Here is a 22,138-nt window from a genome sequence, read left to right on the forward strand (position 1 = left end):
GGGCAGCTGTGGTGCCCTGGGAGTGTGTGGTGCAGTCAGACCCAGCTGTGGGGCTGTGCTCTCCTGTTCAGGAGCTGCAGACCTTCCCAGGGAGCAACTGAATCCTCCCTCCTTGCACACATCAGTCACTTCCAAGGGTTTTCACTCAAATCTTTGTCAAGTCCAAAAATAGACAGAGTGGTGTTTGGTTGAGCCCTCCTCTTGCTTGGAGCTGGATGCCAGGGTGGACATGAAACTTCTGTTGGTGAACATTTGAACTGTGGCTGTGGAAAATGCTAATCCCAGGCTGTTGATGCTGCATAAGGCATGGAATCATTACCATCTGTGTTTCAATGTCACTTGGAAGTGCAGAGTGGATCCCTGCTGTATGTGAGTAGCATGGAGCTTCCCTGCCTGCCCCAGGCCTCCCCAGAGCCAGACCCTGGGCTGCTGCTGCTTTCTCTGGAGCTGAGACAGTCCCTGGCCTTGTGTCCGTGGTGCTGCATGAGCCATTGCATGCCCTCACTTCTCCCACAGCTCCCATTCTGCTTTTTCCAAGGAGTTCTGGGGAGATGCTGTGCAGGGGCTGTGCCCCGAGGCCAGGCTGGAGTTCAGTGTCTGTGTGAAACCCTGAGCCCTCCCAGAGAGGGCTGGGTTTGGCTGAAAGCAGTGCCTGGAGAGAGGAAAGCCCCAGATCAGGAGCCTTTTGCCCCATGAGGGCTGGGACAGGTCTGTGTGTGCAGCACTGAGCTCTGCTGGTTCCCATGGTGTTCACCCTCAGCCCCTCAGGGTGATGGCAGCAAGGAGCAGCCAGAGCATTTATTTAATGGCTAAATGTGTTTATCCACATCCTCTGCTGCTTTGTCCCAGGTTTGTCCCAGGTTTGTCCCAGGTTTGTCCCAGGTTTGTCCCAGGTTTATCCCAGGTTTGTCCCAGGTTTGTCCCAGCCTGCTGTGCCCTCCCATTGCTGGTGGCACACAGCCATGCCATGCAGCACTCCCTGGGCACTCAGGGCATTTCTTTTCCAAAAGCTTGCAGAATTTGGACATGCCAGCTGTGCCACACTCCCTGCCCTGGCTGGGCACACTGGGGTTTGTCCCAGGAGAGGAGCAGTGCTGAGGGAATGCTGCCCTGGATCTTGGTGTGCCCACAGCAGCTGGGAGAGGGGAGGGCATGTGGGAGCATTCCAGGCTCTGAGGCTTTTCCTTGGGGAATTTGGAGAATACAACAGCACAGAGTGGCTGTAACAGGCATCCAGTTTCTCTCCAGTTGCAGTTTTTTGTCAGTTTAAAAGTGCTTTTAAGCTGTCACCTTGGCAGCCCTGCCATGGCACTGCTGGCTCTGCTCTGGGCTGGGACTCACATTTATTCCCTCTGTATTTATTCCTTCTTTACCCACCCCAGCATTTAGGGAATGTGTCATCCCAAAGGGAGCACATTTGGAAGTAAGCAACTTCTGAGCAGATAACTTGAGGTCACATAAAAGAAGGTGCAGCCATTTATTTCCAGGAGAGCTTGAAATATATTTCAATATACAAATCAAATCTTTTAGGTGTTAAGTAGTGAATTTTAAAAATTCCTGTCTAAGAATTGACCCTGCGTGGAAGCCTTAAGAGACTTAATGCTTCCTGTTCTTTGATGCTTGGTCTGGGCCTTTATTCACCAAGACTATAAATAATTGGAAAAAGCAGGTTCATGAACACAGATGTCAGATTGGAGACTACATTCCAGACAGCTTCACTTTTTTTTTTTTTTTCCCCCACACCATCCTTCAGAGCAAGAAGACAATATATTTTCCTGTGTACATTTGTGCCTCCTGGGCTCTTGGAAGCAGCACAGACTTTTTTTGTTACCAGACCTCCTCATGGACAGAACTTGTAAAAGCTGTTGTGCAATTTCCTTGAGATAAGTACCTCAAATTCTAAACTCATTGGCCAGAGCTGACAGAAGCATTTAACAAATGCATTAAGCAGCCTGAGCAATGCTGGCTGGATTGGGCAATTGGAAAGCAGTGTTTGTAATTGGTGTTGCTCAGCTCTGGTGTGGCCAGGTCAGAGGTGATGCAATGAGATGAGTTTCAGTCTGGCTGACTGAAGGGGAGTTTCACTCACCTGAAAGTAGGTTTGAAAATAAGTATTTCTGAGTTTGGAAATAGGTGTTCTGAGATAGCTGTATTGCCAGCACAAAGTTTAAACCTAAAACCTTAAAGCTGTTAAGCACTCAAAGGTCTGTGCCTGATTTCATTAGCCCTAAATGAGAATTTTCTTTCCCATATTCAGTGACTTTCAACATCCATCAAGTCCTGTCTGGTTCCTGCTCTGTCTGTGTGTGTCTCTGTGTGTGTTTTGATAAACAAACACCACCCAAAATCCAGCCACGTTCACCCCTGGATGGAGGCAGCTGCAGGTTTGGGAGTGAGGGGAGGATGAGGATGCCCCTGTGGAGGTGGTGGCACTGCCACACCAGGGGAGGTGACTGCAGGAGAGGCAGAGCACCTGGGCCCTGGATAAATGCATTGTGTTTGTGTCTCTGTGGTTTGCAGGGGGAGCTGGAGAGGCAGCTGCTGCAGGCCAACCCCATCCTGGAGTCCTTTGGCAACGCCAAGACCGTGAAGAACGACAACTCCTCCCGCTTTGTGAGTGCCCTGATCCCTGCAGAGCCTCCTGACCCCAGAGCCTGTGCCCTGATCCCAGAGCCTTTACCCCGATCCCAGAGCTCTGCCCTGATCCCAGGGCTGTGCCCTGATCCCAGAGCTGTGCCCTGATCCCTGCAGAGCCTGTGCCCTGATCCCAGAGCCTTTACCCCGATCCCAGAGCTGTGCCCCGATCCCAGAGCTGTGCCCTGATCCCTGCAGAGCCTGTGCCCTGATCCCTGCAGAGCCTGTGCCCTGATCCCTGCAGAGCCTGTGCCCTGATCCCAGAGCCTTTACCCCGATCCCAGAGCTGTGCCCCGATCCCAGAGCTCTGCCCCGATCCCAGAGCTGTGCCCTGATCCCAGAGCTGTGCCCTGATCCCAGAGCTGTGCCCTGATCCCAGAGCTGTGCCCTGATCCCAGAGCTGTGCCCTGATCCCAGAGCCTTTACCCTGATCCCAGAGCCTTTACCCTGATCCCAGAGCTGTGCCCTGATCCCAGAGCTGTGCCCCTGATCCCAGAGCTGTGCCCCTGATCCCAGAGCTGTGCCCCTGATCCCAGAGCTGTGCCCCTGATCCCAGAGCTGTGCCCCTGATCCCAGAGCTGTGCCCCTGATCCCAGAGCTGTGCCCTGATCCCAGAGCTGTGCCCTGATCCCAGAGCTGTGCCCTGATCCCTGCTGCTGCTGCTGCAGGAATCCCCTGTGCCAGGTGTTCTCTGGTTGTATCAGGAGATTTCTCTCTCCCCTTCCTCCATGAATCCAGGTTCTCCTACAATGCCTTCAGCTTTTTGGGCTCACTGAAGGCACCTCCTCACTGGCTCTTGGCACAGTGATTTCATTCTGACTCCAGCCACCCCTGGGCTGACAGCAGCTCACAATCTATCAAACAGAGCTGGGCTGGGCCTGTGTGCACAGATGCTGCTGGCTTGCTGGCAGGTGCCAAGGCCTGGGCACCCCATGGGACTGGCAAAGCCTGCAGCCTTCCTGTGCAGAGCTGTGACTTTATCCAGTGCTTGGCTTGGAGAGAACATCCTGAGTTTCTGCAAAAGCACACATAAAACCCCATCTCAACGTCCTGATGTACTGCAGGAAAGTCAAAAGGCCACTGTGTGACCTAGCCCAGGTGGCAGGCACTGCTGTAGCTGCTCCTTGTTTTTGTTGGGTCCCTGCCTGCTGTTCACAGTGTTTTGGTGGCTGATAACCACTTCTGATGGGTTCCATTGTTTTAAAAATTGTGGTGGAACTCAGGATGAATAAATAGCTTTTTACCACTTCTTAGAACTTCCTCTCCTTTGAAGGAAAAAAAAAACCAAAAAAGCCATCTCTTATTTCAGGGGGAAGATGTTTTTAGTACAACTTCAAAAGTGCTCAGGAGGTATTAAATCATTTTGCTTGGAAGAACAGCACTACAATTTACAGAACAAATGAAAGATTTCTTGTCTGCCTTTGACATTTCAACAGTTGCTTGGATTTATAATGCATGAACTCAACTCCATGATAAGAACTCTGGAAAACTGTATGACTAAATCCATCAGCCCCTTCAGCTGAGAAGGGAGAGCACAGTTCTGTGGAAATTCAGCTTTTGTAATTTTACAGCCCTGTTATTTATAATGTTTCCTGATGCTTATAGAAGCTGGGTACAGGATTTATAACATCAACAGGTTTCACTGCGCAGTGATTCCACTTTGTTACCTGTCTTGAATCCATCAGAGGCTGTACTAATTTAATGAGAATACTTCTTCCCCTAAAAGATGTTAGCATCTGGTTTGTGTTATTTTGAGCTCTGCATTTCCATCATGAACATAATCACTCTGATGGCTCCAGCTCTGTTTTCATAAAGGAACCAGGATAATTCATTGCAGATGGTCTCATCTCATGCAGAAAAAAATCATCTTTAACAGCCATTTTCCAACCTGATTTAAAAATCTCTGTCCTGCCATGGAGTGAGAGGTGCTTCAGCCCTGCCCTGCTCCTGGTAACCCAGGCAGGACTCAGAGAAGCCCAGTGGCCAATGGATTTTATTTTCCCCCCTTTTTTCTTCTCCCAAAGGCAGTTCTCTTATGTTCCAGGGGATCCATCTCTGGTTTGTATTGGCCTTGCTGGATTGATGTGGCAGCACTGAATGCTTCCCTCTGATATGGCTTTCCCAAAGCCCTGGCCTCAGTGCTGTGGTGGTGTCAACAGAATTGAGCCCTTAGAGGGGCCGTGGAGGCCTTTTGGAAAAGGAGGGAGAAATCCTTTGGCCAGGCAGCACCGGAGGTTGAGGAGCTGAGGCCCCTTCAGGCACCAGAAAATGCCCCAGAAATGTGCACACCTGGAAGGAATCCCATCATTGCCCCCCACCTCAGAGTGTGTGCTCAGGGAAAATGGAGCCTCACCTTCAGAGGGGTTTGGATCACAAATAAATACAAATAAATAATACTACTACAGATAAATCTGCCCTAGGAGCTCCCCCATCCCTGGAGTGTGTTTGTGTGCTCCCTTGGAGTGAGCCCATGGAAGGGGAAAGGTTCCCTCTGAACCTGGGAAATCCTTGAGCCACGAGTGCATTTGGGTTATCTCTGGTATGGACAGCATTGTCTTCATTTAAAAAAAAAAGTAATTATGAAAAAGTCTTCTTTCCTTTGCAGGGCAAATTCATCAGGATTAACTTTGATGTCACTGGTTACATTGTTGGGGCCAACATTGAGACCTGTATCCTTTTTCCTGCCACATCTTGCAAAATGCAGCTGCCCTGCTTTGTTTTGCTTTTAACCCTAGAATTCATTGGAATGCAGTGAGAGGTTGCCACACTTGGACATTCCTTTGACAGCATCCATCTCTCCCTTTGTTTCAAAATAACTGCTCAAATATCACAGATTCAGCAGCTTCTGTGTGCTCAGAAATCCTAAACTCCCAAATCCCACCCCCTGGAACCTGCAGGGTTTTCAGGCTGGCCTTCAAGCCAGGCTGTGTTAGAAAGGGAAACCATGTGAAATGTGCTTGTGCTGGGAACATTTCTGAAAATCCCCAATGCCTTCCTGAGGGGGAGCTGAGCCTCTGTGTGGTGCCAGGAGCAGCCCCTGCCTGGAGAGCAGCTCCTGATCCAGGACAGAGCCCAGCTCTTCTGGCTGCCATGAAGGTTCAGTGACACAAGGACTCCTACTATGCTTGATTAATTGTAATTAATACCAAAGGGAATTCAGTTTTAGCTCTAAGAGTTGTTCTTGTTTATGAGTGGAAAACCAAGTCAAAACACTGGCACTGAAAGCCCTTCCCTGAAGTTGTTTTCTCTGTGTTAAAAATGCATTGTGTAATTTTGAGTTTTCTGGGAGAATAGCAGTGGAGTGGTCATAAAAGGATGGAGTTGGGAGTCTTGCTAAACAACATTAAGTGAATATTGATCATAAACAATGCTGTAGTTAAGTTTCCATTTGGTTCCTGTGTTTTGAAACTGCTTGATCTGAACATTTAAGTGTTTGGAATTGTCAGAAAATGTGATTTCCCAATAAGGCTGGGAAAGATCTATAGTTATTCGAAATATGCTGCAATGATAAGTGGGTTTTTTTCATTCACCACAGCACAGGAATGAAGGCAGCCTTTAGGAAAGTCCAGATGAATTGTTTTGCCCAGAGCTTTGTGAAAACAGGAGGATTTAACTCTTGGAGAATTTCTTCTTCATCACAGGAACCCATCCTTGCCACTGTCATTTCAAATCCCTGTCCTACATTTGCTTTACAATATGGGATATCAAGAAATAAAGAAATGAAATAAGATTACAGCTCATGGCAGCTAATCAGGCACTACCTGCTGCAGGAATTGAATTTGGGAGCTGTTGAAAGGCAGTGTGGATTGTTATGGAAAAAGGCAATGCTTGAAGGGAATGGCAAATGCACTTGGGATAGTAAAGGAGTTGTGAGTTCAGCAGCTGCTGCTTTTTGGGATTAGGAGTTCAGCTAGGACCTCAATGGAAGTGATGATGGAGAAGGATGGAGCTCCCCCTCACCAAAAGTGCAGCTGGGCCATGGCAGACAGTGGTGGTTGCAAGGAGCAGGGGAAGCAGGGATGGGGGTGTAGAAATGTCAGGAGCTGGCTGGGATGAACAGTGGGTTTCTACCAGCTGGAAATCTCTTACTCAGTCACTAAAGTCTGTGTTGGACCTGGTCAGGTCACAGAATGCCAGCCTGGTTTGGGGTGGAAGGGACCTCAGTGCCCATCCTGCCATGGCAGGGACACCTCTCACTGTCCCAGGGACACCTTCCCCTGTCCCAGGGTCACCTCTCACTGCTATAGGGTCACCTCTCACTGCCCCAGGGTCACCTCTCACTGCTATAGAGACACCTCTCAGTGCCCCAGGGACACCTCCCCCTGTCCCAGGGACACCTCTCAGTGCCCCAGGGACACCTCCCCCTGTCCCAGGGACACCTCTCATTGTCCCAGGGACACCTTCCCCTGTCCCAGGGTCACCTCTCAGTGTCCCAGGGTCACCTCCCACTGTCCCAGGGACACCTCTCACTGCTATAGGGACACCTCTCACTGCTATAGGGACACCTCTCACTGTCCCAGGTGCTCCCAGCCCCAGTGTCCAGCCTGTCCCTGGGCACTGCCAGGGATCCAGGGGCAGCCCCAGCTGCTCTGGGCATCACTCCTGTAATTCTCTTTGGTCTCAGGCTGGTTCCCTGGCCTGCTTTGGGGTTCTCAGTAGGTTTTGAAGCAGGGTGAAGCAGGGATTGCAGGTGGCCCTTGACTCCAGGTGACCCCAGACCTGCTGGAGAAGTCTCGAGCTGTGCGTCAGGCCAAGGACGAGCGCACGTTCCACATCTTCTACCAGCTCCTGGCTGGAGCAGGAGAACACCTCAAATGTAAGCTGGGAGTGTCCATCTGACACCCACTGGGTGCTGCATTGGTTGTTTCAGGGGTACAGGGTGGGTTTGAGTGGTTCTGTGGTTGTGAGTGGTGAGCTTTAGGGGAGAGGCTGGGTAGCTTTGCCCTGCAGTCACTGCTGGGGTGTGGTGCTGTTCACAGGGGTCCCAGGACGAGGGAAGAGATGAGAATCTTGACTCCATGCTTCAGAAGGCTGATTTATTATTTTATGATATATATTATATTAAAAGAAAATGATATATTAAAAGTGTACTAAAAGAATAGAAGAAAGGATTTCATCAGAAGGCTTGAAAGGAAAAGAATGATAATAAATTCTTGTGACTTCTCACAGCCTCGACACTGGTGGCTGTCATTGGTCATCAAGTAAAAACAATTCACATGCTGGGTGAACAGTTCTCCAAATCACATTCCAAAGCAGCAAAAGATGGAGAAGCTGAAGCTTCCCAGCTTCTCAGGAGAAAAGATCCTAATGAAAGGATGTTTCATAAAATATGTCTGTGACACTGGGTTTTATCAGACGTGCTGGGGAGCCACTCTGCCATCCCAAGGCAGTGACTCCTCCCTGCCAAAGCCCAGTTTGGGAATCCCTGGACTGGAGTGCAGAGTTCCCAGATGGAAACAAGCAGTCCCATCTCCTCCAACCTGCAGAGAAATTTCACCCAAACCCAGTGAAACCCTGGGCTGTCTTCAAGCCATGGCAGTGCTGGGGTGGTTATCTCAGCTCTGTTTGGGGTTTTTTTCCCTCCTTGGGAATTCCTGGTGGGCTGTGATAACTGGAGCTCATAAAGATACAGACTTCAGAGAACTGGTCCACTCCTCCTGTAGGAGATAAGGTGGTGCTCACATCCTTGATGGGATCATCAATCCCCAGCTCCATTTCTGCCTGGGTCTGGTAGCTTTCAGTAGAGGTTTCCTTTCAGGATATTTCAGATGAGGATTTGAGATGGATCTGGTTAATGTTCTGGGGCTGGTGTAATGCATTGAAGAGCTTGTGGAGGTTGCTGCAGGGAGAGTCTGAGTCTGGCCTCAGCTTGGGAGGTGGACTTGTATTTTTAGGGTATTTTTAGGGTTTCAGAAGCTGCTCTCCTGGCTTGTAGCCCTTTCTGAGGGACTGGTTTCCTAAAGCAGAGCTGGGGAATTGAGTGAGAACAGAGCACGGGTGGGTGTGAACAGCATTGCTGAGCTTATTTTTCTGTCTCCTCCTCTTCCCCCAACACAGCTGACCTGCTGCTCGAGGGATTTAACAATTACAGATTTTTATCTAATGGCTACATCCCCATCCCTGGGCAACAAGACAAGGACAACTTCCAGGAGACAATGGAAGCCATGCATATCATGGGCTTCTCACACGATGAGATCCTGTGTAAGTTATGGAGCCTCTGGAATTTCCAGGGTCCTTTTCCCTCTCTCTCTCACACACACACTCTGCTAATTTAGTGTCACCAAGTTTAATGTTGCTTCAGTGTCTCTGACAGCCTGAAGAAAATGTTTGCTTGACTCCAACTGGAGTTGAATTCAAGCCATTTGCCCAAAAAGCACAGTACAAACTGTATTTCCTCCCTGAACTTCTTTCTCCTTGCAATCTGGAAGGAGAGTGACACAAGAAACAGGAGGAAAGTGTGTTCAGCTGAGCCCTGTGCCATGGAACTGATGCAATGTCTCTTGTTATCACAGCCATGCTGAAAGTGGTGTCCTCAGTGCTGCAGTTTGGAAACATTTCCTTCAAGAAGGAGAGGAACACAGACCAGGCCTCCATGCCAGAGAACACTGGTGAGTTCCCATGTCTGGGGGTGTCCTTGGGCTTGTGCTGAGCTCTCTGCCTGCCCTGTCCAGGGCAATCTTGGCAAGCACAGAGCAGTGTTGAGCATCCTTGGGAGGGGCCTGGGCTGATGGCACCAACAAACAATTCCTAAACCTCTCCCTTTCCATCTCCTGCTGCAGACAAATGCAAATGTCCATCAGGGGAATTGATGCTGTTTGCATTGCTGCTAAGCTTGGAACAAGTATTTTGGTTGTAATCTTGTTTATTGCTCTCTCCAAAGATTTAAGCCCTAGCAAGAAGTTCATGCTTAAATCAGTTTGTTTGCTTTGGTTGCTGAGAGCAGTTTTGTTGCCAATGATAAGAGCCCTGGAGCCAAGCACAACTTCCCTGGTGCAGTGGCTGAGGACAGGAATGCTGCATTTAGAGCAGGCTCACTTCTGGAGTGTCCTGGCACCGTGGCTGACACTGAATTTATCAGTGCCTGCAATGCAATCAGCTTTGGGAAGGATACATTTCTTCCCCCACCCCCAAAAAAACCCAACAAGCTGCTGAGAGGCACATTTGAGGTTTTTATTGAAGGCTGCAGTGCCAGCCTTTGAAATGTTCTCAAGAGAGGCATTTTGGAGAGCTGGCATCACTGGAGGGGCAGGGGAACCCCCATTCCCAGGGGCTGCTGAGCTCAGCTTCTTGTCTGGTCTCATTCTGTAACTGCCCCAAATTCCTGAGCTCCTGGGTCACTTGCAAAGCCCAAAATTGTCCTTTCTGAGGGCAGTGGTGCTGCCCAGGTTAGAGGTCAGTAGTTACTGCCCTGGCTTTTGGCACTTTGTGTTGCAATGGGGAGAAAAGATGGGTGTGGGGTTAATTTTTTGGGCTTTTCCTGGTTTAGAGAACCCACCCAGGTCATGGTCCTTGTGGAAGGTGTAGGGTGGAAAGACAGATGCTTCTTGGCTGTCTGTAGTTGCATTACCATTGGTTTTTAGACATCAATTCTGAATTACAACACTGGCTATAAATACATTGATACTCTTAGGTATTTATAGTACTGGATCCAAAATTCTGACCTCTAAAGCCAAAAGGATGAAAAGCTCAGATCACAAAGCATATTCTGCTCTCTTATATTTAAGAATTTGGTATATGGTCTAAGTTATTGCATCTTGCTGGAGGAATTGAGGGTAACTGATCTCTCTTTTCTTGTCACATCCCATTGTGAGGGTTACCCTGCATCCTCTGCAGAAATCAGAGTGTCCCTACAGGGACTCCCCTTGCTCAGAGCCTGGGTGTGACACAGCCAGGCACTGCCTGTGTGGGTGGGAGGAGTTTGTGTGGGCACTGAGATGGGAACCCATTCAAAGAACCTGGGAACCAAATTCTCCCCTGGAGATGGTGAATGTAGATAAACAAATCCTGGGCTCAAGTACAGCTGTCAGAGCAGCCACAGAGCCTTTGTGGCTCAGGAGGATGGAGGAGCTGGGCTTGGAGAGTCAATTCATGCTCACCAGGCTGGGAAGGGACCTTGCAGCTGGGAGGGCAGAAGTTCAGAGCAACCTCATAAAGTTCATGTTCACCTCTGATAGGAGCTCCTCAGTATCTTGGCTTTGTAATTAATTCAGAACTTTCTGTCCAAACCCCAGCAGTAATAAAACATGGCTCAGGACATCAGGGTTTTCTCCAGTCCCACCTTTTCAATTGTCCTTTCTCATTACAAACAAACAAGGAGGTGCCCTGCCTGTGGCAGGGGGTGAACTGGTGATACTTGAGGTCTCTTCTACTACCTGCTCTGGATCATTGGCTGGGATCACCCCTGGTGTGGTTTATTTGGATCGTTCTCACCTGCTGTGGTTTATTGGGATCATTGGCTGGGATCACTCCTGCTGTGGTTTATTGGGATCATTGGCTGGGATCTCACCTGCTGTGGTTTATTGGGATCATTGGCTGGGATCACTCCTGCTGTGGTTTATTGGGATCGTTCTCACCTGCTGTGGTTTATTGGGATCATTGGCTGGGATCACTCCTGCTGTGGTTTATTGGGATCATTGGCTGGGATCACCCCTGCTATGGTTTATCGGGATCATTGGCTGGGATCACTCCTGCTGTGGTTTATTGGGATCATTGGCTGGGATCACTCCTGCTGTGGTTTATTGGGATCATTGGCTGGGATCACTCCTGCTGTGGTTTATTGGGATCATTCTCACCTGCTGTGGTTTATTGGGATCATTGGCTGGGATCTCACTTGCTGTGGTTTATTGGGATCATTGGCTGGGATCTCACTTGCTGTGGTTTATTGGGATCATTGGCTGGGATCACTCCTGCTGTGGTTTATTTGGATCATTCTCACCTGAAGCACAGTTTATGACTGACTGGAAAGGCTGGGACAATAAACTCCATGTCCCTGGGTTATGCAAGGAGCTGAGTGTGGTATTTGGGGTGCTCTGGGACCCTCCTTCCTTGCACTGCAATATCCTTTACAGCATCCCCATGCTACTTAATATTTTCAAGTCCTTGTTTTATTTGTTTATTTTAACAATCCTGAGAGCACTTCCTGCTTGGCCCCTGAGGTTGTGAGTTTTATCTGATGTGCTGGTGCAGATTTGTTTGCTCAGAGCCCAGAAATGCTCCTGTTTGTGGCTCAAGTGAAGGAGTGCTCAGTTTGTGACACTCCCCTGATCTCACTGCTTGTGTGTCAGGTCATGAACCCTTCCAGTGAACATATGGCCAGACAGAGAATCTCAACATTAAAGAGCAATAATAGTTTTCTTAATACTAAAGAAAAAAATAATGCAGCAGAAACTCTCCTATATTAGTATGAACATCTGTTTTCCAATGCTATTTGAAAAAATCCAGCTTTTTATTTTCATTTTGACAGTAAAAGAAGCTATCAGATGATAAAGATAAGGGGCCAAGTTCTTACTGGGTGGTGTGGAGAGCTTCCTGCTAAAGGGCAACACTTCCCTGGATCTAAAAATACCCTCAGTGTCACTGTCATTTTTAGAAGTGTGGAATCACAGCCACCCGAGCTCCTGGGCCTCGTGTTCAGGGGAGGGACTGATGCAGCAGGAGCCTGTAGGGCTGGTGTGGGTAATGCACATTTAAATAATGAAATGACACCAGGAGGCTCCTGCTGTTGGAGTGCACTGCTGCCTGTGCTGCTGTTCTGTGTGAAGTATTGGAATCCCAGGCTGGTTTGGGTTAAAGGTTATCCCATTCCAGAAGGGACCCCTCCCACTGTGCCAGCCTGTCCTGGGGAGTGCTCAGCTCCCTGGCAAGGTGGCACAGCCCTGCTTTGGGCTGGCACAGCTGCCTGCCCTGAGCCGGGTTTTCAGGCACCTTTAGGATGGTGGATTTGATGTGTGATGTCCCCATGCTGTCCTTTTTTCTTGGGCATCAGAAAAGGGATGTGTTCCCTTTCAGAGCAGCTAAATGAGCTGTTAATGAGCTGGCTCCTGATGAATTCCAGCCTTTCCCTGCTCCCCAGGCACATCCAGCTGTGTCCCTGTGGAGAGCTCTGCCAGCCTTGGGGACACAGCCCCCGAGGCTGGCACTGACCCTGGCACTGACCTGGGCACCTGTGCTGCTCCTGAGATGGCAGCTCCTGGTGTCTCAGTGCTCCCTTTGTCCCTCTGTCCCCGTGTCCGTGTGTCCCTCGCAGTCGCACAGAAGCTCTGCCACCTGCTGGGAATGAACGTCATGGAGTTCACCCGCGCCATCCTCACCCCCCGCATCAAGGTGGGCCGGGACTACGTGCAGAAAGCCCAGACCAAAGAACAGGTGAGCTCTGAAAGGTCCACAAAGCCCAGACCAAAGAACAGGTGAGCTCTGAAAGGTCCACAAAGCCCAGACCAAAGAACAGGTGAGCTCTGAAAGGTCCACAAAGCTCAGACCAAAGAACAGGTGAGCTCTGAAAGGTCCACAAAGCTCAGACCAAAGAACAGGTGAGCCTTAAAAGGTGCTTTAAAGACCTTTAAAGGCTGAGGGAAGCTGCCTTTTCCTCATTAGCTCCTAACAGAGACAATTGGCTTTCAGCATTTGCTGCTCTGTTAAAGCTTTACTGTCTTTGTGAAATGTTCTTATATGGTAAAAATCATTTGTAGAACAGAAGAAACCTTTCCATTTCCTTGATTTTCTCCTGGTTTCATCCTTTCATGTTGTGACATTATCAAATACTTGGAGACCTTTTGTTTTTATGGAACAGTTTAGAAAGAAATTTTTCTTAACATTGATCAAACTCCCAACTGTTCCTACTGCTTGTTTTCATTCCTCACTGGTATTAACTCCATCCAGCTTCTTCCTTCACCGAGTTATTTGTGATAACATCCACGTCTGTGTCCTTTTGATGGCTTTTCCAGGGTAAATAAATGTTCCTGTTTGGGTTTGCAGGCGGACTTTGCAGTGGAAGCCTTGGCAAAGGCCACCTACGAGCGCCTGTTCCGCTGGCTCGTGCACCGCATCAACAAAGCCCTGGACAGGACCAAACGCCAGGGAGCCTCCTTCATTGGCATCCTGGACATTGCTGGCTTCGAGATCTTTGAGGTACAGGGAGATGTCCCTGCTCAGGGTTTCCTTTTCCTGTTTCTGTGGGGTCAGGACAGTGCAGAGGCACCGAAGGCAGTGTGGTCTGAGGTTACACGAGGGATTTGTTTAGGTGTACAAAGGCTTTGACAGCCCAAAGTTACAGTGCCAGAAAATCATAATTTAATATTTAATCCTTCTTTATGTGTGATAGTTGTTCTTACTATAATTTAATTGTTCCTACTATAATTTAATTGTTCCTACTATAATTTATGTCCTGGAGATTGGTAGAATTGCTTTCCAGTTTTCTTTGCGTTACATTCGAACTCGGCGAAGTTTTGGAGAATTTCCTTATAAAGTCAAATTTTTGCCTCCCAGATCTGTGGTGTCTTGTCACTGACTCATTCTTGAACACTGCTGTTGTTTTGCAGCTGAACTCCTTTGAGCAGCTCTGCATTAACTACACCAACGAGAAGCTGCAGCAGTTGTTCAACCACACCATGTTTATCCTGGAGCAAGAGGAATATCAGCGAGAGGGCATCGAGTGGAACTTCATCGATTTTGGCCTGGATCTGCAGCCTTGCATTGACTTAATTGAAAGACCTGTAAGTCTGCACATGAATAATGCTCTGAGGAGAAGAGCTTGGAGTGCTGACTGTGTCTTTCGCTGCCTGCAAATGAGACATTTCTTTGTGGAGCTGTCATTAAAAGGGAATTAACAGGAATGCTGAAGTTCAAATCTAAAATACCGTGTATTGTTAATAAAAGGATTTATCCAGAGGGGATTTTGCCCTTATGTCAGTGCAAAACACTGAGCTCAAGATATGAAGCTGCTATTTTTATACCTTTTTCCCTGGTACTAATGAAGTCATTAATTCTGTCAGTGTCATTAAACTGTGCCATTGTGGTGTAGGAGCTTTGGGACTCAGGTAGAAAGTTTTCCCAAGACTTCTGGTAGATTTCCTTCATTGGAAATCAATAACAAAATTCCTGAAACTTCATGAAGAGTAGAGTTTCCCCTCAGAAAATTGCCTTGCCAATAGGAAAACAGGATCTTAGAAGTGGTTTTAGTCACTGTGGTTTTTAACATCCTCCTCTGGCTGCTCAATCCATGGAAGCTGAGGAGCAGCAGGAGCAGATGGGGAGAACAGAGACTCCAGAAAGTTTGTTCTGTCCATGTCAGAACCTTTTAAATGAAACCTGGGCCAGTGCAGGTACTCTCCTGCCCATTTCTGTTATCCTGGGGTGCAGGGGAGCTCCCAGTGCTGCTGCTGTGCATCCTGACCAGCAGAAAAGCTGCATTCCTGTTTCCCTATGGGAAAAGAGAAATCTGGTTTCAGTTATCAAAGGTCTGCACTTGATGTGTGGAACTGAGATTGGAAGGTAAAATCTCCTCCAAAAAACCTCAGGGGACAAGCGTGGCTGCCCTCAGCGTGCACATGTTTAGGTGAATATCCTAAAACACCTCAAGTTATTTATTAACTTCAAATCAAACCTCAGTACCCTCCCAGCTGTTCTGTAAGTGTGATGCCAGGTACATTGAAACATCTCTCACCCAATGGGTGGACTTTGCATTCCCTCAGAACCTTTTAAGTATAAATCCTGACAAAGCAAGGCTCTGGTCAGCGTGGACCAGCTCAGTGGTGTCCCCATGGGTATTGCAATGAGTTTGTTTGAATCAGCTATGACATCCTTCTTGACCTGGACTCCCCCACAGCTTGTTTTACTGAAATTAGGCTTGGAACATTTGGGACTACCCTTATTGTGATGTTCAGTGGTGCACTGGAAATATTAAACTTTGAAAAAAAAATGTATATGTATACATATATAAAACATGAACACACTCTCAAACTGCTTTTCAGGCAAATCCTCCTGGTGTGTTGGCATTGCTGGATGAAGAATGCTGGTTCCCTAAAGCTACTGACAAGACATTTGTGGAGAAATTGGTCCAAGAGCAAGGAACTCATTCCAAATTCCAAAAGCCAAGGCAACTGAAGGACAAAGCAGACTTCTGCATTATTCACTATGCAGGGAAGGTAAGGGCTCAACATTAAATTCTAGTTTGGAAAGGGTGGTTTGGGGAAAGTTCTCTGCTTTCCTTCCCAACCCTGGATGCAAAAACAGACAACTTCTGCCTTGGTTGGAGCAGAACCATGCTGGTCTACAGAGATTTTAGGGAATCTCTGTAGGGAATAAGGGAATTTTAGGGCTCCCTGGGTTGTGATGAAGCCCAGGTTGGTATCAATGATTTTTTTAGCTGCTGAGCTGGGGTTTATTTGGAAACCACAGATTTGACCCTTTAAAGATAAGAACTTTGTTTTCTGTATAGAACCAAGTGTTTAAATGTAAATACTGAGAGAAATTTTAAAAAATCATGCTGCAGCACATCCTTAATTTACTCTCCAGTAATTTAGATAAAGTAGTTGGTGACTATCCTAGAGCTGTTTTTACATCTTCACAAATGAAACTCATTTTGACAATAAACTGGGCAGCAAATAAACACCCAGCTGTCAGTAAGAGAGCAGTCAGATTGCTGAATTTTAAAGAAAACCCCCATTTACTCTTCCAAAAGCATGACAAACTTTGAGCTGTCCTAAGGAGGCTCAGCCAGCAAATGTGAGCACCAGGCAGGGCTGGATCTGAGCCTGGAGGGCTTTGCCAGCCTTGGTGCTCCTGAGCTTGGGCAGTGAGAGGGAAGCACCTCTGGTGTTTGATGCTGAGCAATGGACACCTGGAGCTGGTTTTGCTCTGAGCCTGAGCCCTTGGCTGCCCTGCAGGTGGACTACAAGGCAGATGAGTGGCTGATGAAGAACATGGACCCCCTGAACGACAACGTGGCCACGCTCCTGCACCAGTCCTCCGACAAATTCGTGGCTGAGCTTTGGAAGGATGGTAAGAGAGCTCTGAGCACAGATTGTTGGTGATTTCACCTTGCCTGGATGAGTTGTTTGGGGGGGTTTTTTAATGCCTGTTCCTTCCTCACCCTCCACTTCTCCATTGTAAATCCCTACAGCATTTTCTCTCTTACTTAGTGCCCAAAGTCCACCAAGGAAGCTGAGTTGCACCTCTGGTCCCTTGCACATGTTACCATTTCTGAGTAGCTGCTTCTCATGTTCATTACTGGAACTGATACTCACTTATTACTTGTTTCTCTGTGTCCAATTTCATGTGGAATCTTGTCCAGAACCCTTGGTTGGGGCTTGCTGCAGTGGAGCCCTGAGTGTGAACAGCTGGGGTGGTTCTTGCTGTTGGTAAAGCATTGTAAACACTGTGTCTGTGAGCACCAGCACAGTTATTTCCTGTGCAGTGGTGGGTGGTACTCTGGAAACCCACATCTCCTCAAATTCATTGCAATAGCAGCTGTAGAAGGGCTGAGACTAAAATCAAATCCTGTTTTAGCTGCACACTGCTGCTCAGCCAGGTTACCTGCCCATCACCTGGAAGCATTTATCAGTACTTGCACCAAATGACTCCAAAAGCAGAAATAGCCACATAAATACTTAGCAGGGACTTTTCTATTCTGCTTTTTAACATCACAGTCTGCTGGTTAGTGTGTATTCACATGTCACAGGGTATAAACCCTGCAGTTTGCTGCTTGAGGAGGAAATGAAGCTTGTGATTTAGGTGGTGCTGGAGGTTAATGCTGAGTTTCCCTCTTTGGGCAGCCACAGAGAGCAGCTTTAATGAATCTATAAAGAACTTTTTTGGTTGGGGATCTGCCCCTTTCCCTTGGAGGACACACACAGAGCACAATTGTGTTTTGGTCCAAATCCTCACACCCTGTTCCCACAGACCATTGAAATGTGCATGGGATATGTTGTGGCACAGTGAAGTGTGTTTGCAATTGATGAACCTGTTGTTTTTACTAACTCAAGTGTCTTGTGTATCTGCTCTTCTGTCTTTGTGTTTCTGCTGTTTCTCTGCCTTAGAGATTCAGAATATTCAGAGAGCCTGTTTCTATGACAATATTTCTGGTCTTCATGAGCCACCAGGTGAATGGATATAAAACACTAGGCCTACTAAAGGCAGGGCTGTTGTACCTCCAGGAGAACCATTTTTGCTCGTAGGCTTGCATGAACTTCTCATTTCATGCTGAATTTAGGTAAAACCCCCCCAGCCCCCCTGGGGCCCCCAGTGCATTCCTGTCCAGCTGCTGCTGCACACACACAAAGCATCTCCAGTTTTGCATTGCAGATGAAAAGGTTTGTTGCTTCCTGGTTCCATGAGGAGATGTAGAATTGCCTCTAAAAGTGACAATTCTGGTAGCTGCAAGCATTTGAGAGAATGCAAAAGCTTTGGAACACTATCAAGCTTCTTTCTGCAGTCCAACATTGACAAAACTCTGGGATGTTTTAGGACGTGGCTGTGTCCTTTTGGGAGGAGAGCTCAAGAATGTTTTGAAGTATCAGGATGAGTGCTGCAGTTTTAGTGGGGGTAGAAAGTGGAATAAACTTCTTCCAGCCTTGTTGGAATTGTCCTTTTATTTAAAAGCCTATTAATTGTAATATTTATATAAGCTGCAGATGTTTTTAGGGGTATTGAGAAATCAATAAATGCACTTGGAATGTTTTTGAAGACAGTTTAGATATTCAGTTCAACTTCCTCATCCTTCTTGGATTCCTCTCCCCAAGTTTAGAAACACATGGATGTGAAGGTTGTGCCCTCAGATTTTGGGTTTATCTCTCACCACTCCTGATAGATCCCATCCCTGAGGAAACCAGGGCTGTTCCTAAAGGAATTCCTGCAGAGCTTTGATCCAGGGGCTCCAGCCAGGGGTGGTGGCCCAGTCATGCAGTTCATGCTTTAACCGATAGGCAGAGCTCACATTTAACTCCAGTCATCCTGTTTGAAATGGAAATCACCCTCCTAGAGGGGAGCAGCACAAAACTGGGCAGGATCAGATCTGTGTGCCAAGTTGTAGGAAGTACAAGGTGAAATTAAGCTGAGTGGTTGCAGTCCTTAGTGGGTCCTGGTGGCTGCAGGTTCCTAATATTGACAATCATTCCATCCCCTATAAAACTGACTCCTGCAGTCTCTGTCCCATGTCTGATTTGGGACTGAATCCTGCTTCAAAACAAATATTTGGGATTTGACCTTATAAACACCTCATCAGTGACTTACTTCTCCAGCTTTAATAAGTTTAGTTCTTGTGTTCAAAACCCTGTGGAGGATCCAGGCTCTGCTCTACAGACAAGACTTAAAACTGATTATTCAAATTTGCTGCCCTGTATTTCTCTGCTTTTAATTTTCCTTTTTTTTAAATAGACCTTTGACCAGTTGAATATTGGGAAGAAGTTAAATAGTGTCCCTTACTTGTCAGATAATTCTGATAGCAAAGCACAATTCCCTCTGCTTTGGTTTGAATGAATTTGAAGATAATGTGACAAAAGTGAAGCTGTAGCCTACAAATAGATTCTTGTTTCTGGTTGCCCAGCTTGGATTTCATGGAGAACCCACAAATGCTGGGATTTGCTCAGTCCTGAGAAGCACCAGCTGTAATTACTGAGGTGTTAAACCACCTGTGTATCTTTTAGTGAACTGTTTAACAACCCTTGACATGCACGTGGAATCACCTTCAAGGTTTTAATAATGGCACTCACATTTCTAATTGTGCTTCTGAAAAACAAACCCTTGAGATCCTTACCCAAAATGTTCCAAAAAATCAAATACAAATCTCTATTGTGAAGCTTTAGTAAAGGCAGCTTGGAAGTGCTTTGGTGGGGAGTTTTCCTGGTTGGAAACTTGTCTTTTGGGCAGGGAGATCTTTGCAGGTGTATTTAAGAAATGGGAAGAACTCTCCCAAACAGCAGCTGAGCACAAGTCTGGCAGATACTTTTTCCCCTCTTGCCACTGAAATAACACTATTTCCAACTCTTCTGGAAATTTCTGTTGAAAGATGAACTAAACTCAGGTTTAAGCTATCTCATTGTCCTAAGTGACTTTTCATGCACAGCTGTGTAATTCCAAATGTTCAACCCATGAGCACTGTGCAGTGTAAGGACTCGGATAGAGAGCTGCCCGTGAGCTGGCATTTGCCTCTCTATGAAGGGATTTAACCACAGAAAACAGCTCTCCTGGTCATGTAGAACTGCAGGCAAAGAGCTGGATGTTCCAGCCTGTACCTCCTGAAGCTGCACTCCTGTGCTGGATGAGTCTGTGGCTGTTGGTCCCCGAGCTTGTGTCGCGGTCCCGCTGCGCTGCCTCGCCCGCCAGCGCTGTCCCCGGCTTCTGCTGCTGCTCCCGTGCCACCAGGGCCACCGGGGCCACCCCGCTCAGCCCTTGCCTCTTGTCCCCCGCAGTGGATCGCATCGTGGGGCTGGACCAGGTGACGGGCATCACGGAGACGGCCTTTGGCTCAGCCTACAAGACCAAGAAGGGCATGTTCCGCACCGTGGGCCAGCTCTACAAGGAGTCCCTGACCAAGCTGATGGCCACGCTGCGCAACACCAACCCCAACTTCGTGCGCTGCATCATCCCCAACCACGAGAAGAGGGTAGGGCTGCAGGCCACTGCTGCTGCCTGCTTCTCTTGTTCCCACCTGCCCCGAGCCCTGCGCCCTGCCCGGGCCTTCCCTCTCCACTCAGGGCTGTCACACACACTGGACAATGTCTGCTCAGAGCTCCCTGCCTGTCCCCTGACTCACCAGCTGCCTTCTGGCCTCAGCAACTGAAAGTGCACTTTGCCACTGTAATAATTAATTTAATAATAGAATTTAATTTTTTACTTTATAATTTATTTAATTTAGAATTTAATAATATAAATCAATTTTATAACTAATTTAATAATTAATTTAATGCCAGTTAAAAGAATCCGTGTTTTATTTTGTCCAGGCTAGAAAACGGAAAGTAGTTTGCCACTGTAACAATTAATTTAATAATATAATTTAATTTTTTACTTTATTTAATTTATTTAATTTATAATTTAATTTATTTAATTTATAATTTATAATTTAATAATAGAAAATAATTTTATAATTAATTTAATAATTAATTCAATGCCAATTAAAAGAATCTGTGCTTTATTTTGTCCAGGCTAGAAAATGGAAAGTAGTTTGCCACTGTAACAATTAATTTAATAATGTAATTTAATGTATAATTTATTTAATTGATTTAATTTAATTTATTTCATTTATAATTTATTTCATTTATAATTTAATAATATAAATTAATTTTATAACTAATTTAATGCCAATTAAAAGAATCTGTGTTTTATTTTGTCCAGGCTGGAAAACTGAAAGTACAGTTTGCCACTAAGACCAGTTAAAAGAATCCGTGTTTTGTTTTCTCCAGGCTGGAAAACTGGACCCACACCTGGTTCTAGATCAGCTCCGCTGCAATGGGGTTTTGGAAGGAATAAGGATTTGTCGGCAGGGATTCCCTAACAGGATCGTGTTCCAGGAATTCAGGCAGAGGTAACAGCAGCAGCAACAGCCTTTTCTGTTCTTAGGAGCCTGTTGAGTTCCTTATTAAATAATTAGAGACCCCACATTCCTCCCTTCTCTCCCAGCACAGCTCAAAGGGAATCAAAACCTGGGAATCAAAACCTGGTTGTGAGGCCTTGAATTTCAAGTGTTTACCTACTGCAGTTTATTCTGAAGGCAGTAGGGAAGGGAAACAATCCAAAATTGGCTGCTGGAAAAGCTTCCTGGAGGAATTCCCTAACTGTGCACTTGGTCACTGTAGTTTATGCTATAAATCACTAAGTTTATACTATAAATCACTTAATTTATACTCTAAATCACACTGTTCATTGCTGAGTGTAAAGGTGTTTTTTCATTTGCCTTCCAGGTATGAGATCCTCACTCCCAATGCAATTCCCAAAGGTTTCATGGATGGTAAGCAAGCCTGTGAGCGTATGGTAAGTGTTCATTGCTAAATATTGTCTAAGCATTGGAAAATTCCCCATAATTGTCCTTTTCTTGGTGTAACAACAACACCCTTGCCTGTCTGTTCAGATCAGAGCCTTGGAGCTGGACCCCAACTTGTACAGAATTGGACAGAGCAAGATCTTCTTCCGAGCTGGAGTCCTGGCACACCTGGAGGAAGAGAGGGACCTGAAGATCACAGACATCATCATCTTCTTCCAGGCAGTGTGCAGGGGATACCTGGCCAGGAAGTGAGTGTACTCTGCCCCTCTGATGGGGAGCTGTGCATTAAAACTTGAATTTCAGGAGAGATTTTCTGAGTGTGTTGCCTGAGGAACTGTAATTGTGTCCTGGGTATTAAGAGGATTTTTGCCTGGGGAGAATTTGCACCTTCATTCCTTAACAATATCTCCTTTCCCTGCTCTTCCCTTTGTGGCACACACAGCCCTTTACAGTGGCTGCAAATTCATTTTCTCTCCTCCTGTCCCACTGGAGGTTCCTGGAAGTTTGTTGGAAAGCTGCTTTTGAAAAATT

The 22,138-nt window shown here is 46.9% G+C and overlaps 1 protein-coding gene across 4 annotated transcripts in view; it reads left to right on the top strand.

Annotated features, from left to right (window-relative positions):
* Positions 1-22,138, top strand: part of MYH10 (myosin heavy chain 10) — a 90,321-nt gene that overhangs the window by 47,244 nt on the left and 20,939 nt on the right. For 2 of the 4 annotated variants that reach the window (XM_071452824.1, XM_071452825.1), the window contains 15 exons: positions 2,521-2,613; positions 5,240-5,303; positions 7,352-7,450; positions 8,692-8,835; positions 9,147-9,242; positions 12,881-12,999; positions 13,609-13,761; positions 14,172-14,345; positions 15,603-15,776; positions 16,518-16,632; positions 17,670-17,732; positions 20,040-20,233; positions 21,030-21,151; positions 21,528-21,597; positions 21,695-21,855. In XM_071452824.1, coding sequence (XP_071308925.1) covers positions 2,521-2,613; positions 5,240-5,303; positions 7,352-7,450; positions 8,692-8,835; positions 9,147-9,242; positions 12,881-12,999; positions 13,609-13,761; positions 14,172-14,345; positions 15,603-15,776; positions 16,518-16,632; positions 17,670-17,732; positions 20,040-20,233; positions 21,030-21,151; positions 21,528-21,597; positions 21,695-21,855 — 1,841 coding nt within the window. The remainder of the gene's footprint in view (positions 1-2,520; positions 2,614-5,239; positions 5,304-7,351; positions 7,451-8,691; positions 8,836-9,146; positions 9,243-12,880; positions 13,000-13,608; positions 13,762-14,171; positions 14,346-15,602; positions 15,777-16,517; positions 16,633-17,669; positions 17,733-20,039; positions 20,234-21,029; positions 21,152-21,527; positions 21,598-21,694; positions 21,856-22,138) is intronic. The other 2 variants (XM_071452826.1, XM_071452827.1) reach the window with 1 other exon arrangement.

This window comes from Agelaius tricolor, unplaced genomic scaffold, assembly GCF_023055355.1.
Source record: "Agelaius tricolor isolate 1412-34295 unplaced genomic scaffold, bAgeTri1.0.p SCAF_35, whole genome shotgun sequence".
Taxonomy (NCBI): Eukaryota; Metazoa; Chordata; class Aves; order Passeriformes; family Icteridae; genus Agelaius; species Agelaius tricolor.